Source organism: Scardinius erythrophthalmus, assembly GCF_964197995.2.
Source record: "Scardinius erythrophthalmus genome assembly, chromosome: 23".
NCBI lineage: Eukaryota > Metazoa > Chordata > Actinopteri > Cypriniformes > Leuciscidae > Scardinius > Scardinius erythrophthalmus.
In genome coordinates, this window is record NC_138243.1 from 6,196,472 (window position 1) to 6,213,429 (window position 16,958).

The 16,958-nt window shown below is 39.9% G+C and overlaps 1 protein-coding gene across 1 annotated transcript in view; it reads left to right on the forward strand.

The window, feature by feature from the left end:
- The window catches only part of epha5 (EPH receptor A5), a 99,124-nt gene extending 83,208 nt beyond the window's left edge, over positions 1-15,916 (forward strand). Inside the window, exons 14-17 of the mRNA XM_081354817.1 lie at positions 864-1,013; positions 11,768-11,961; positions 14,133-14,288; positions 14,673-15,916. Of these exons, the coding sequence (XP_081210943.1) occupies positions 864-1,013; positions 11,768-11,961; positions 14,133-14,288; positions 14,673-14,778 (606 nt within the window). The 3' untranslated portion in view covers positions 14,779-15,916. The remainder of the gene's footprint in view (positions 1-863; positions 1,014-11,767; positions 11,962-14,132; positions 14,289-14,672) is intronic.
- Positions 15,917-16,958: the final 1,042 nt, after the last annotated feature.

Here is a 16,958-nt window from a genome sequence, read left to right on the forward strand (position 1 = left end):
CCAATCACAACAGACTGGACCATCTGACCAATCAGAGCAGAGTAGACCAATCACAACAGACTGGGCCATCTGACCAATCAGAGCAGAGTAGACCAATCACAACAGACTGGACCATCTGACCAATCAGATCAGAGTAGACCAATCACAACAGACTGGGCCATAGGCTGGCAGTAAGGAGTGGTTTAGAGAGACTGAATCTTCTAACAAACCATTTTCAGACTCTTTGAGAAATTAGGTTATGTTCAATGGATAAAATGAGAAAATTAAAGTGTTTTGACCTTTAATGCATGTAAACCTATTGTAGGAGAAAAAATGTTTAACTCCAAAACAAAATTAGCATAATAGCATAAAAGGGCATAAAACATATGTTGCTAAAACACATCAAGAATTTTCAATTTTGCCAGAGCAAATAAATCTACAGTGAAAATAAAGTATTGTTGAGTCCTGAAAAAGGAGCTGCCTTAGTCTGAAAGAGGATTATTAGAGGTTTGGTGGTGGCTGTCATAATTAGCCTAGTTTTTTTTTTGTTTGTTTGTTTTTTGTCATCTTTGTTTCTTGTTTTGGTGTGTCAAAGTATCACTGAAGAAAGCATTTCACGTGTGTGTGGATGTGTGTGAACTGTCGACAAAGTAAATTAAGACATGTCTCCCCAGTGCGCGAGTTGCCAACAGAAATTGAGAGCGCTAACACCAGGACAGTCAATTAGCGATTAGCATGCAACAGCCGTCCACAGACAGAATGCTTCCTGTCAATTTTCACAGGCTGACAGCATTCTTTCCCAGTGATAATCACCCATTAAGATCTCTTGACAAGACGTGTTTCTGATCTGAGACGTGGAATTCAGCATGCGGTTTGTTTCGCAGGGAGGGAAGATTCCCATCAGGTGGACAGCTCCAGAAGCCATCGCCTACAGGAAATTCACCTCAGCCAGTGACGTGTGGAGCTACGGCATTGTTATGTGGGAAGTGATGTCATACGGCGAGAGACCATACTGGGAGATGAGCAATCAAGACGTAAGTCGGAAAGATTCTATTAAAACTCTGTATAAATGTGGTCTTATTGGTGCTGCATAAAGTCTTTGTAAGTGAAGACGTTGAAAACAATTGAACCTGTCAATCCCACTTTTTGAGCAAAGACCTGAAAAAGACATTTCTAACTTAAAATGTTATAAATCTTGAATGCACTTCAAAACAGCCGCGTAAACTCCATGTAAACAGCAAAAACGAGAATTTCTGAAGACGATGACGTCATGCTCATGCGTATTACGTGTTCAGTCTATTGTGTTTCATCGTCATCTAATGGTCTGGCTGCGGAATACTGAATATTGTGTTTTTAGTCGTTTTCGCAGATCCGTGTGAATGGGGATCGTTTTGACAATGGTTTCATCTGTACATGGAAAACTCAAAGGAAAAACTTCTCAGTTTTGAGCATATTTTAGATCACCTTGTTACAGTTGTGGTGTTCCCGGTCAAAAATGACTGGCCTACAAAAAATTATAAATGTAATAAATATGTAATTGCAAATGTCCTACTGGTGGGATGGTGACAGTTTTTTTTTTAAGTAATAAATAAAACAAAAATAGTTTAGGTACATTTTATGAGAAAAATACTTCACTATTTTACATTTAATTCAATGTGTTCCTTGCTGTTTCTTTATAATTGTTTGTGAAATTAATAGCAATTTCTGAGCGACAATTGTTTCTACACCAATTCTTTTCAATGTAGCTGTTATTTATATAAATATAATCCTATCTTACATCCAGTGATTATATAGTTTACATTTATGAAAAGATTCTGTGTAGGGCAGCGTTACAGCCAAAGTGCAGTTTTACCCTGCAGTGTTTTAACACTACAACACAATAATTGCTTCCCATGGCCGTTTTCAGCGCTCATATGCTCTCGGATTTGCCTTAGGGGAAATGAGAGCGATAGAATGCTGATGTCTATAAATGGATCAGGAAGTGAGGGTAAACTCTGAGCTAAACCGACATATCGAACCCCATCAGTGGGCAGAGATCCATGCAGATTTTGGGGTTGGGTTGGGGGTAGATCAACTCTTTCTCCCACTGCGGTATATCTGCCTGCGGTCGAGTCAAAGGTCATGTAAGAAAAGGAACACGCGGGATGCTGGGTAATGGGTGTTTGGGTTGAAAACCAGGTTTTGGCCACAGAGATTTTATGCTTGGCTTTTCTGCAAAGAAAGAGCATCAGATCCCTGTAGACTGAAATCTGCCGGGCATAATGGAGTTTGGTGTTGGACATTGTGTACAGTAGCTTTTACCAGAAGCTTACAGCATCTATTGTTTCTGTCTCTGACTGAATACAAACATGATCTCACTGGCACGCATCCCACATTTTTGTTTTAAACATTTGAATAGACACTGAAACATACAGCATATAATAATGTATGGACAGCTTATAAAGCATAGTGTTTTTTTATTTAATTAAATTTTTATTTTTATTATAGTTTTATTATTAATTATTATACATCATTGTTAATATTTCGAATTAGCATTCATTTTTATATTTTAAGCTTCCATGCTAATTTAGTAGAGTTTTTAGTAATTTCAGTAACATTTTTAGTATTTTTTTTAGTAATTTATTAATTGCTTTTGTCATTATTCTTTTTTTTTTCAGGTTTTTTTTTTTTTTTCAGTTTTGCTTTAATTAGTTTTAGTGTTTGTTTATTTATAGTTAACAATTTTGGTGCTTCAACCTCAACTTATTTCAGTTTATTGCCAAGGCATCATTTCTAATTTTCGTTTAGTTTGTTTTTCAGCAAAAAAAAATATTTTATTTTATTTCAGCTTTATTCCTACAGAATATTTTTAATAATTTTAGTTTTAGTTAATGATAATAACCCTGAGTGAAGGTATATTTATTAAGACCAATAAATCTTTTATTTATTTATTTTATGAAACCTCTAAGTTTATAAAGTATTGTATTTATTATAAATTATTAATTAAATGACAAATTCATAAATACAATGTCTAATTTACGAAAAAAATATTTTGAGATAATTTTATTTGGTCAGAATCAGTGTCTTGATACTAATTTTATTCCACAGCGAAATGCAATGTACCATCTAACACACTAATTAATTTAAAAAGCTAAATATTTATGTAACAGTGTAACTGTTCGGCCCCGAAATGGTCCCAGAACCGCCCAGAACAGCTGGACCGCCCGGGGATGTAGTCTCCACTCTCCCTGGGCCACAGACTGTCGTGAGGCCTCATCGGCGGCATGATTGAGCAGGCTGGAATGGAATCAAGTGGAATGAAGCGACCTCAGAAGCTTCTGACTGCATAGGAGGAGGTGGCGTAGCGCAACGGTCGCAATGTTGTCTGTTGTCTACAGACTAGAACATGCTTGCTGAGCTGCGGCATTTTGCGGCGTCTCAAAGCGAGGTGTACTGCTAGCAACTCGAGGCAGTTGATGCCAATGCAGTCGGAGGGCAGCCCAGACCCCCGTTGCTGCATGCCCGTTGTACGTGGCCCCTCAGCCGGTGTTGGTGGACACTTGTTCTACTGGCGGCTGGTTCGGAGAAACAAAAGGTCTGATCACGGGGTGAGGGTTTGGCAGCAGGCCAGGGTGATTGCCACACAGATCGTGCTGCTCTGCCACGGCCACCTCGGGACTCAGCTGTGAAGCCAGTGCTGAAGCGGTCTTCATATGGAGGAAGACGTTCTATTTCGGCTGCGTCTGCCATACATTTCAGTGGGACCCTTTCTCACTTCTGTATAGCACTGACCGCACACGTTACTCTTGAGAGACATGTTGGACCGAGTGCATCGCCATACCAGAAAAAGAGATCCTCAGCCTGTTGGCGAGTTTACTCTTTTCCCAGTTGACCCGAAAACCCAACTTGCTGTGGAGCACTCGAAGGGTAGGACTTTGTACTGACTTCGAACCCTCGAACACAAAAACACAGACATAGCCTGTGTTGTGGAAGGATAGAGATCTGAAATACTTGTCCTTCAGGTCGAACTCAGCAGACCAGTCTTGGGGACGGAGCATTCGAAAATGCGTCTCTGCGTTAGCCACTTGAAGGCCTGGTTAGAGGCTGCTGCGGAGGCCCAACGGGAGCGGAAGCGGTGGCAGGGGGAAGCCCTCGGTGACGAGCAGGCGGAGGATCTCAACCGCTTTGCCGAACAGCCCATCCTGGGAAATGGGGGAGTCCAGGAACTGAACCGTGTCCACATCCCTCATATCTACCACTAGGGTGGACATCGCCAGATCGCTCACGCAAACCACAACGCTCATGCCCCAGAGGGCAAGGTCGGTTGTGATGCAGAGCTCACCTATGAGCGCTCGGTCTGGGCTACCCTTGTGCATGTCCTTGAGTGCCTTGACCTGGTAGATCTGTAGCAATGCCATGGCATGCAAAGAGGAAGCAGCTTGCCCACAGGCTTTTCTCTTCTGGCAGAGAAAGGTGCCGTCCACGAACTGGTAAGCTCTCCATGCACTTTGGGAAAGAAAGGCACTGGGGCGGCGGGCTGAGAACCAGCGCGGCCTGCCCTGAGAAACCAATCATCCAACCGAGACTGTTCGGGACACGGTGGAGGATTCCATGTGAGTCCGACAGCCTCGGCGGCCCGTTTCAGCATAGCTGACATTTCTGGATCTGGCTCGGGCAACGTTACACTGCCAGAAGAGGATAACGCAGCCGAGTCATCATCTCCAGAGGCCAGCTCATCCTCCGATGCTGCAATCTGGAGGGGCCCCAAATGAAACGGCTGGTCGGTCCATTACAGAGGGACCAGCGCAGAGTCCTGCACGGGTCCATTTTTGGAGACCCGCCCGTACCCGCAAAGTTCAGCACCAGATCCGACCCGTCACCCGTGATAATATCAAAATTAAATCCGCACCCGCCCAGACCCATTAATATTCGGCCCGTTACCCGACCCGTGCCCGCGATAAATCACACACAAGCTAAAATCTATTGAGCGGTGGGGACGCGTTCATATGGTGCGCTGCCAATAACGCACCTAAAAGCTGTCACAAAGAACTGGGAAAAGTAATGATTATTAATATGTCAAATATATCAAGGAGAAATTTCAATTGTTTATTAATAAACAAGTGTTTTCTGTGTCAAAGTTGAAGTTGACGATGCTGACTGACTCGCGATCTTCGCAGTAGTGAGCGCGCCAGAGAGAAAATCACATTATGGATTGCATAAGCAGAGAGCAGTCTTTTTTTTTTTTTTTTTTTTTTTTTTTTTTTTATTGTTTTGTTTTGTTTAGGCTAAAAGTAGACATTTCATGATTTCTATTTCTCAGGTCTGTGAGGCAAGTAGCTTATTCGCTGAGTTTCGGTTCATTTAAGAGACGAGCCTCAAGTTCACGCGCCTGCGCCTCCGTGTCGTGATTATTGCCTGCTATATTTACCTCCTGTTTATTGAATCCAAGAAATTGGTTGATGAAACATTGATTAAAATTAAGATACAATTAATACGAAACGAAATTCACTTTAAAGAAAGGTTTTCTACATAAAATTAATGAAATGTTCAAAATCATGTCTGCCCACTGCATTTGTCTCCCGATATTCGGGATCATCTTATCTTATTCATGCTTTTCACTTTTCATATAATCAACATGAAATTTAAAAAAATATATTATTTTATTTAAACATGAATATGAAACTAAATCGTTTTTAATGACAGGGCTACAACACATACAGTACAGAGAAATTTAATGTCGGAGCATTGCCGGTGAGCATGTGGAGGGGGAGATAGGCTACGATTTTCGATCATTTATCAATATTATTTTGCTTGATATGCCAATTCTTAATATTTGGTGTTTTTAATGTTTGTTTGAGATCTCTGTGAAAGTTTTACTTGTAGGTTCGTGGCCCTGAGTGTCGCGATTTCGGTTTCATTTCGCATATAGCCTACAGCCCTTATAATCATAGATGACGCCATTTTTATTTAAAAGAAAGACATATGTATATATGTTTGTATGTAGGCCTATATATGGGCAATTTATATACACAATAGCCTACTTACTAAAATATAATTAATATAATTTTATTGCATTTGTATTAGTTGTTTGAAGAGTAAAAAAAAAAAAATCGGTAGGTCTTAACACAAGTTCACTACCGGCAAGTCGGTCGGACTAAAAAGGGGAAAAAAAACTAATTGGGTCGGTCCTAAATTGACAGGGTCGGTCGGGTTACGGCAAACAAGAATATTTTTAAGGACGGCCTGACTAAAACACATATTTGCGTATGTGTAATGGTAATTTAGACATACAAATATTGAACATATTTCATCCGTTACCCGCCCGCAAGGAGTTCATTATCCGCCCGCATCCCCGCCCGTGTATTTTAGGAATGTCACAATCCACCCGTTTTAGCCACTTTTATGCGGGTACCCGCGGGTACCCGACCCGTTGCAGGACTCTGGACCAGCGCGCTCAACGGTGGGTCCCACCGGCTGCGGTGTGATAGAGGAGTGAGGAACCCACAGGGATTGGTTACAGGGTGGGGAAGCCATCACTATGATCCTCGCAATGAGAACATGAACTATCCACAAAAGCTGCCTCAGCGTGCTGTAAGCCCAAACACGTGATGCAGCAATTGTGACCGTCAGAAGGGGACAGGGAACGACTGCATCCAGAAACGCACGGGTGGAATGACATCTTGAAAAAGATGCAAACACACCCGTGTTGCTCTTTCAGGAAATGAAAAACTCACCAGTGCCGGAGCACACAGGGGAATGATCGGGGCAACACTTACAGTGATGGTGCAGCCTGTACCAGTGAAGCACTCACTTTCTTCGCCCTCAACCGGCTGTCAGACAAACAAACACAAAAAGGAATGCTGGTAAAACAGCAGTTGAGAGCTCAGAAGGCTCACGACCACCGCTGTACTCGCGCTGTAGAACCACCAACATCGGGAGAGACTTCCAGAAGAAGCACCGACACACTCGCTCGTTGAATGAATCAACACTCTTCAGAGACCGTCATGAAGACCGATCGGTTCCGAAGCGAAAGACAAGTGGTGTGTGCATCCGGTTCCGTGTTTATACCCGCGCTGCGGGGCGGAGCATGGATGCAAAGCTCGCACGCCAATGTGTGCATTGGCTCGTTTTATCAATACTCGAAGTTGACAGGCTCCCTAAGCGTGATCCCAATCAGTCGACACGTCTACTACGTCGAACGGAACCGACTGAAAGCGACATTTATTTGAAATGGAAATTAAATATATTTGGTAAAAATTTGTAATTTCTTTTACATTTTTTGTGGTGCACAATAGTGTACATATCAGTGTCTATCCAAAACAAAACAAAATATACACCTAAATGTTAAACACAAAAGTTAATGTTGTAAAAACATAACAAACGAGGACCATTTTTATTACTACAGGCTATTGAGTTTTGTTTGCATATATTAAGCCATTACAGCTTCAGATATTGAAAAGCACATGCCGAGCAGCCGCCTCGCTGTCTTTTGTTATGTAGATGCGCATGTCATATGTCAGCGCATGAGATGACAAGTATATTTGCAGGCAGAGATGAAACGCAAGGCGATGCTTATGTTTTCCCACCATATCCCAGAAGGAGGTGCACACAGCAGTCATGGTTTTATCAAGCACGACTGACCTTTTTTTTCCTCCTTTACAGTTGCCAGTGACGGCTTCATCTGCGCCTCACATCTTGTTCTGCGCTCCATCATTAATCTGTTTCACACACACGCGGGAAGGGAAAGTTATTTGATGTTTTATTTCACAGTTTCTTGAGGGTTCCCCTCAGATCTCGGCTTCCTCTGCTCAGCCAGACACTTGTGTGTTTCTCTCGCTCTGTCTGTCTCGGCTCTCTCTCTGTGAGGCTTTTCCGCGAGGGAGCCACTGTTGATGTAGTGTTGCTCTTTGTGATGTGGGAGTGTGGGAGGGATTTTATTTTTGCTTGGAGGAGAGGAGAGATGCTCTTTGTTGACACAGATTTCTGGTTTATCTTGCCAGTTTTTTGAATCTCACAAAAAGTTAAACTGATCAAATAGACATATTAAATTCACTCTGTAGCACATAGCTGTCTATTCGTGTTCATTAATTATATGATATAATATGATCTGTCAAATTAGGCACTATAAAAACACATGCTTAATCTGAAAATTCTGAAGAATCTTCTGATCAAAGTTCAGTAAAAACAGTAATATTGAAATGCTATTATTTTAAATAACAGTTCTGTATTTTAATTACATTAATCGTGATTAATCGTATCCAACATAAAAGTTTGTATCTACATAATATTTGTGTGTGTACTGTGTAATTATTTTGTATATATAAATACACACATATGCATGTATATATTTAAGAAATATTTGTATATACAGTATATATATATATATATATATATATATATATATATATATATATATATATATATATATATATATATATATATATATATATATATATATAATTACGTTGCTGTGTGAACTCAAACAAACAAAAAATCATGGACATGATTCGAAAAGGTAAAAAAAAAAAAATAGTCACACTTGTATTTTTCACTTTAAAAAATGACCACATTGAAAATTAATGGGAGACGACTTGCATGTAGTGGAAAGGTTTGGTACTGCACACAAACAAACTCTTATTGAAAGCTCATTTTTTGAGATATCAACCTCAGATTTAGATTCAGATTTATAGCTTTGATTGTCTGAAATCAACTGTTTGGAGTAACTTTTTTATTATTATTAAATTGTATTTTTTGTGCAGTTTTCATAACAATAAATATAAACATGTTATAACTTTTTTCAAGTCAACTTTTTTTTTAACTTTTTTTCACTTCAGAAATAATCTGCCAAGTGTCATCTTTAAAGGATCACTCCACCGTTTTTTCATATTAAACTATGTTTTCCCTTAACTAAGACGAGTTGATACATACCTCTCTCGTCTCAGTGCGTGCACTCAATCGCTCTGGCGCGCGGCATAGAGCCCTGCACGGGCCTCACATTTAGGCCCGAGCCCGGCCCTGGCCCGAGACGCTCAGGCCCTAGCCCGACCCGTGTCCGACAGCTCATCAGAATTATCAGCCCGAGTCTGACCCGAGCCTGTTTTTTTTTTTTTTTTTTTTTTTTCACAGCGGCAGACTGCCATTAAAATATGTCCGTTTTGTAAGTTATGTTTCTTTTCTTTTCATTTCTTTATTAAGTTAATTTAGACAAATGTTTGGAGCATTTAAAAAAAATAAAATAAATAAAATTGACGACCAAGCAAGCCGAGCCAACAGCGAGTAATCATGTTTGATCAAATTAGCCTCTCAAATCAACGCTAATACTTTACTTAGCTACAATAAAATCCATAGATATAAAACACTTCAAGCATATCACACAGACAGTTAGTTTAATGTTTATTTATTAAACCACAGTGAGTACATTTTTTTAAATACTGAGGCAGGCTCAGGCTGCTCGCAACAGTGCTCGCAAACGAAATGAGCAATAACCAATCTAAACAAATTAAATTAAATAAATCAAAAACAAACTTGCAGGTTATCTTACCTCAAAAATGCACCACAGAACATGGCCATTCTTTTTTCCAGTAGTTTCCAACAGTTAAACGAAAATAAAGTCCAATCCAACGAAAAGTTAGAACAGTCTCTTACAGAGCATCGTGGAGAAAAAGAATAACATCCACAGTGGAAGATTTTAACCCAGTCCTCTCTTCTATCACTCGCGATTTTTCTCTTAATATTCTCCATTATTTGCACATGAGGTGAATCGTTGGTTGCGCCGACGGGAAACCTTCTGTGTGTGCGTGCGTGCATGCGTGCGTGCGTGAGACTGTCATGTCAATCATATGTCAGTGTAATTATAAGATTATGAAAGTTATGAGGTTATTAAATGTCTTTCTATGTTTGTTTTTCTATCGTCGACGTCAACTTCTCATATTTTTTTTTAAATTAATGTCTAAAAATATAAAAAGAAGCATAACCCAAAAAAGGCCCGAGGCCCGGCCCGCATGTGAACTATGACGTGAAAATTGGCCCGAAGCTCGGCCCTAGGGGCGTAAAAAAGTCGGGGCCCGTCGGGCTCGGGCTGAAATGCAGGGCTTTAGCGCGGCGACACTTTGATAGCACTTAGCGTAGCCCAGTTCATTCATTAGGGACCAAACAGAGATGAAGTTAGAAGCGACCAAACACCTCCACTTTTTCCCTATTTAAATACAGTTGTCACAGTGTCTGGTTGGTGTTCCCTGGTTGTCCTCTAGAGCAGTGGTTCCCAATCCTGGTCCTGGGGACCCACAGCTCTGCACATTTTATATGTCTCCTTTATCTGACACACCCAGTTCAGTTCATAGAGCTCTTTCCTAACGAGATAATGATCTGAATCAGGTGTGTTAAATGAGGGAGACATACAAACTGTGCAGAGCTGTGGGTCCCCAGGACCAGGATTGGGAACCACTGCTCTAGAGGTCTCTCCCCATACCGTCACCACATCTTCATGAACTGCAATTTCCACAATCCTTTGTCGGCACTTATCACTATCATTGCACTCAGCTGTTCTCACTTACCTTGTCAGTATTTGTGTATTTATACCCTGCCTGTTGTATCATTCGTTCTGGTATCCTTGTATTGTGTCACCCGCTTCTCTGTGTTTCATGCCTGTTTATTTTCTGTGTTTTGGACTGCTATATGGATTTCGACCTTTGCTTGTTACTGGATTATGATATGGATTACCCTAAATAAAACTGCACTTGGACTATTGCCGTTTCGTGTGCGTGTCGTGACAGTTACAGTTACACGAGTAGTTACATGACCAAGTATGGTGACACAAAATAAAACGGGGTGCTTTTTTTAGCGGGTAAAAAGGATAACTATAATGTAAGGGGGGAATAGCAGTTGGTGCTATTCCGCCATACATTATAGTTATCCTAAATGTTATATACTGTTACTGTTGTTGCTGCCTATTAAGAACATCCAAATAAGTCACTGTAAAGATGCCAGTTAAAGGGGGGGTGAAATGCTCATTTTCACTCAATCTCCTGTTAATCTTGAGTACCTATAGAGTAGTATTGCATCCTTCATATCTCCAAAAAGTCTTTTAGTTTTATTTTATTTATAAGAGAAAATAGGCTGTACCGAGTCTTTCCGGTAAAAAACGAGCGTCTGGAGGCGGGCCGTGTGGGCGAAGCCAGAGCCATAGAGAGAATCCGTCGATCTGGGCTTTGTTTATAAAACATTCATCGTCGAAATGCAGGGAACAAACAGTCTACACAACTCGTTTCTGCATCCACTGTTCCTAACGCTGGGTTCTTTGGTAAGCTTTCCCTCACCAAAAACACTTTGGAGACACTATGCAGCGCTGCCGATGATTTCCTGTTGAAGCGCGTTGAGGTGCGCGGTCGCGCTTTTCCGGGAGAAATGCTCATATAAGGAGTTCCACTCTGGTCTACGTCATTAGATCCACGGTCAAAAAAAAAACAGCCGAAACTTGTACCGACCCGGAAGTAAGATTTTCGGCACAGAAATTCTCCGTTATTCGTCCAAAATATTTGTAAAAAACTTTGGCCATGTTAAGCATGAGAATCCATCTCTTTAACACTGTAAACAACTCTGAATACATGAAACACCATTGTACCCCCCCTTTAATGATGCCTAGGAAGCCATCTGCCTCTGTAAGCCATATATGGCAAGGTCAAGTGTGTTGACTTTGCCACCTAGCAACAATTCATGAACCAGAACAATCAGTGTTTGGACACGTAGGGCACATCATATATTTATTATGGAACATGATGTAAAGTGGTTGCAATCTTTTCTGTTGTCTCAGGTGATAAAGGCAGTGGAGGAGAACTACAGACTCCCAGGTCCCATGGACTGCCCGACCGCCCTCTATCATCTCATGATGGATTGCTGGCAGAAAGACAGGAACAGCCGGCCAAAATTCGAAGAGATTGTCAGCTTATTGGACAAACTCATCCGCAATCCCAGCAGCCTAAAGGGTCTGGTTAACCCATCTAACAGGTAAACGACCAGCCGTTATTGTTTACTTTGCTCATGATTTTCATTTGTGTAACTGTCCTTTCAATAAACTTTCTTCGTTCACGTTATTTATTTTTCCCATCAGAGCATATGCTAATTATGTTGTTATTTACGGCATGTGATTGAGATCACAAATGCTGTGACATCTGTGAAAAATGGATAACCGAGGGTTAACCACCGTGCTACACGCTTGTCACAGGAAATCAAGGTTTAATGACACTTGTGACAAATACGCACTCACATTTCATGATTTAATGTCACGTTAAACAGAAGTGACAGTGTGCAAATGACTTCCAATTACTGTGATTATCCGTATCGAATACATTTGTTGAACACACGTGGAGTGTTCTTCATTCTTACACGTTGGAATCATCCATTATCAGTAATTGTGTTATGCAGTTACATTCCATTTTAATATGAAATTGATTTGGAGACTGGGAATGTTTCGGTAGCTGTTATTGCGCTGTAATTTTCTTTCTTTGCCCTGGATGATAATATCAGCAAGTGTGGCCAAGGGATCACTGATTATATTAATATGTATAGTCATAATAAAGTTTTATTTAACTTGCATCGGGAAGCAGGATTATAAGCTTAGTTTCATATAAATATTTGTTATGAATTTTAAGGCAGGACATTATATAGCCAAATGCACTGGTCAATTTTGAGATTTTGGGCTGTTTGGCTTTTCACAACCTTTTTGGGATAAAAAAAAGCCTTTTTGCTGTGTGCCCCGGTATCGCCATCGTTGATAGGTTTCAGCACCGCCAACGCCGTCATTGATAGGTTTCAGCACAGCCAGCGCCATCATTGATAGGTTTCAGCATGCCAACGCTGTCATTTGATAGGTTTCAGCACAGCCAGCGCCATCATTGATAGGTTTCAGCACCTTCAACGCTGTCATTGATAGGTTTCAGCACCTTCAACGCTGTCATTGATAGGTTTCAGCACCTTCAACGCTGTCATTGATAGGTTTCAGCACCTTCAACGCTGTCATTGATAGGTTTCAGCACCTTCAACGCTGTCATTGATAGGTTTCAGCACAGCCAACATTGTCGTTGATAGGTTTCAGGCGGCGAAGGATCAGTCGGAACCATTCTAGCAATTTATCCCTCGCCGGGTCCAGCAGGCTGGGCCCTCATCCTGCTGTCCTGCAGCTTAGCTCAAGGAGGGAGGAGTAGAAGACCAGTGTGGCTGATCGCGTTCCCCCTAGCAAAGACTTGGGGCTCGAGCACTGCACCCAGTCCCAGCCTGCCGGGGTAGACCTGCGGCAGGGTTCCTGGTGGGGTTTCTCATCCAGTTCGCTTGGTTCCTTGGGTTCTGCGAATTATAGAGAAAGATTACAGAGTCCAGTTCAAGTCTCATCCTCTGTGTTTCAATGGCGTGCTCCCCACTATGGTGAAGCCAGAGCAGATTCCTTTGCTTTCACAGGAGTTTGAAGTCTCTCCTGGACAAAAGGGCCATAGATAATGTTCCCCTCCAAGTAAGAGACTCAGGATTTTACAGCCGGTACTTTTTGGTAACCAAAAAAGACTGAGGGTTGCGTCCCAACCTTGATCTTCGTCTTTTGAACCTTACTCTTCGTATTTACAGTTTCAAGATATTGACGTTGGTCTCAAATCCAATTTGAGGATTTTTTTGTTACGATAGACTTAAACTATGCATATTTTCAAAAAGAAATATTAAGTTCCTGAGGTTTGCTTTTTTTTTGGCTGAAGCTTACCAGTATCAGTTCTTCCCTTCAGCCCAGCCTTGTCTCCTCACACCTTCACCAAGTGTAACCTGTAGTGCAGACATTCTCTCAGTAGGCGTGGGTAATAACGCATTTTTTTTTACAAATTAATTACAATTATTTTAGGCATAAAAACATTTTTTTGTTGTTGTTAATTTTAGGATTATGTGAAGAAATTGTTTTTGTGTGGTCTCAGACTTTTGGAGCTTATTGTGTATATAACAGTTATAGTGTTGTAACAAATTTCGAGGGGGGGAAACTTACAATATACATTTGTGATATGCTTTTTTTTTTAAAGATGGTACATTATTCTGCTTGTGTCAGCTCAGATCTATAAAGGTTTTTAGTATCCAGCCTTCACCTAGAACTTTAATGTCAGGTTTATGCATCCATTTGTTCACCACTGTACCTGTCTCTCCCGCAGAGTGTCCAATTTATTAGTGGAGCACGGGAGCCCCGAGGGCTGTGTATTCAGATCGGTGGAGGAATGGTTAGAGGCCATAAAAATGGGTCGATACACCGAGCTTTTCATGGAAAGTGGATACACTTCTCTGGAAGTAGTCACTCAAATGACCTTGGAGTAAGTCATCTGTTGTGGAGGACATTGAGCCTGTTTGCTGTTCATCTACTGTTAAAATTACTGAGAGTGTAACCTCCATTTCATGTTTTAATCTTTGATTTGGATGCACTTTCTAATGGTTAATTGTTACAGCATAGTTTACATGATCTCTTGAGCATCAAATCAGCATAATAGAATGATTTTGCTTGTGAGGCATTTTTTTAAGGTCAAGGTTTCTTTCATTTTGTGAATCAAACAAATGTAGTGGCAAGGTTTTACTTTCATTATTAGAAGTTCAAATTTTACAAATCACTAGATAAACCTTGATTGATTCCAGCTTTTTACATTATCATCAATGAACCCTAACAGAAACATATTTTATAGCTATATGTTGTTCTTTTGCAGAGATCTTAGGAGGGTTGGAGTCACTTTGGCCGGTCATCAGAAAAAGATTCTCAACAGCATTCAGGAGATGCGAGTCCAAATGATGAACGCCACTTTGCCCATCTGAGACCTGCTTTAGAGGAACTTCCAATAGTAGCCTAGCACTTTCTATGGACACTTATTTATTGAGCGGAACTATTTAACGATGAAATCTGATGCTAAAGAAAAAAGAAACGCTGGATAGATGTACAAACGGTGACCGTTTCGTTTGTGCAAAGCCTCCGTCTTAGAGTCACAGGAGGAACTTGACTGAAATGTTGAGTCGTTGTTTGGAAAAGTGTGGCACATCTCCAGATAGGACAACTGACTTGGGATCAGGTGTCTCTGGGCTGAATGTATAGCGTTTTTCCATGACCTCATTCAACAATATTATTACCTCCAGAATTCCACAAAAGACCAAGTTCGGCTCGGGTGTTTTTCTCACACGAAGTTCACCTGGGGCAAAGTTCAGGCAGTGAGACTGATGTCATATCACGGGCTGAGGGAACGAATGGCAGTGTTAAACAAAGCAATAGTAGATTTCGAGCTTGATGTTGATTTTACTTTGTTCTAAAATGTTGCTTCCTTGATTCAAAAAGAGGACAAAGAAATGGACAGGATCATTTTCCTTTTGCACAAAATATGTGTCATGAAGGGCGGAGGAAATGTATTTGTATTTGAAAATGTGACATGTTTCCAAACCACGTTTATTTAGTTCCACTGATGTTTTGATGTTTTACTTGTAAATAGTGTACAGTTGCGTAGATAAAGTGGAGCTCAAATGCATCCATCCATGTTCATGTGGGGTTGATATACTGTACTTTAGTGCGCGGGTGGGCTAACATACTATGTATATTCAGTCCAGTCAATAAATGTTTATATTGCCTCTCAGTGCTTCATTAGATAGAAAATGAAAAGTTGTTTTACCATTGATGTGTGAACTCAAGTACTATAGTTTGCTACAGCTACAGTTTTTCACAGCATGGTGAGATTAAAGTCAACATGAACTCAAAACGGACCCGATTTACTTTCTTAATACAGGTTTTTTTTTTTTCATTATTGTTTTCATATATCTGTAGAACCTTTAAAATTCAAAATGTAATAACTTAGGGAATAATTATAGATTAGGATACTATGAAGTACATCACGCTAATGAAGTACACTGGGTTGCGAATATCGTTTCATGTTGACTTTAAGTTGGTTCAATATGTCAGACATTACATTAGCAAAAAAGAAAAAAAAAACAGTTAAAGTAAAATATATGTGCTGTATCTGAGGCAGGGTGTCGGTTACTGTTGACAATAATCCAGATGTTTGGTTATATGGTTGTCAACGAATCTGACTCTACATTTTATTCAAAATTAAATATTTTTAGTACATTTTGACTTAAATAAGATTTCCCCAATTAATAGGAAAGGGTAAACATTTCCGATAGCATATGAAGACTGCCTAACTTCTCAAAAAGAGCAGTGAAATAAGTTTAAATTGTCTTTTTATGTACATTGAGGTATAAATTGAAATTATTGTCTGTTAATCGACAACTTGCCACACATGCATTATAGATATGGGTTTAATAATAAAAGGAAATGTTGAACGTTAGGACTCATATTCAGAAATTACAGGCATTAGGTCATTCCTAACCATATTTTAGGTTCATAATTGTTTATTACAGCACATTACTTTCCTATTAACACTACTGAAAGGCCACAAGATTGTATTAACAAGTGCTCAAGTATGTCACATATTTCCTCAAAACCTCTTATAACTGCTCAGAATTATAGTCAGTGTAATATTTCCATTAAATCCTCTCTGGTAGATATATATATTACTTTTAATTTCTTGAAATTTAATCGTATCACATAAATAGCAGCATAATGCACCTAAATTAGTCAAATGGAAGTGTTCAGTGCAGATCAGATTTAATAATGGTCAAAAATCCTATTAGCAAAGTTAATGACATATTTTCAGTTATTTTCAATTTGAATCTACATTGATTTGCACTTACACATCTGTTTGTTATATACTGAGTGAATATTATTTGATGTGTTGCAATGAATGTTACTATATTATACTTGGAAATTGGTATTTTATGCAATGCAGTTTCTCTTGCTCTGACATTTACTTGGGTTAACTATGTATCATATTAAGTTAAATATAATTTTAGATTGAATTTATACACGTGTTTTAACCCCATTGTATTTTCAAAATAATGGCAAAAAAAAAAAGTTTTAATGGATTTGAAAAAAACTGTTTGACTGTAGATTGAAA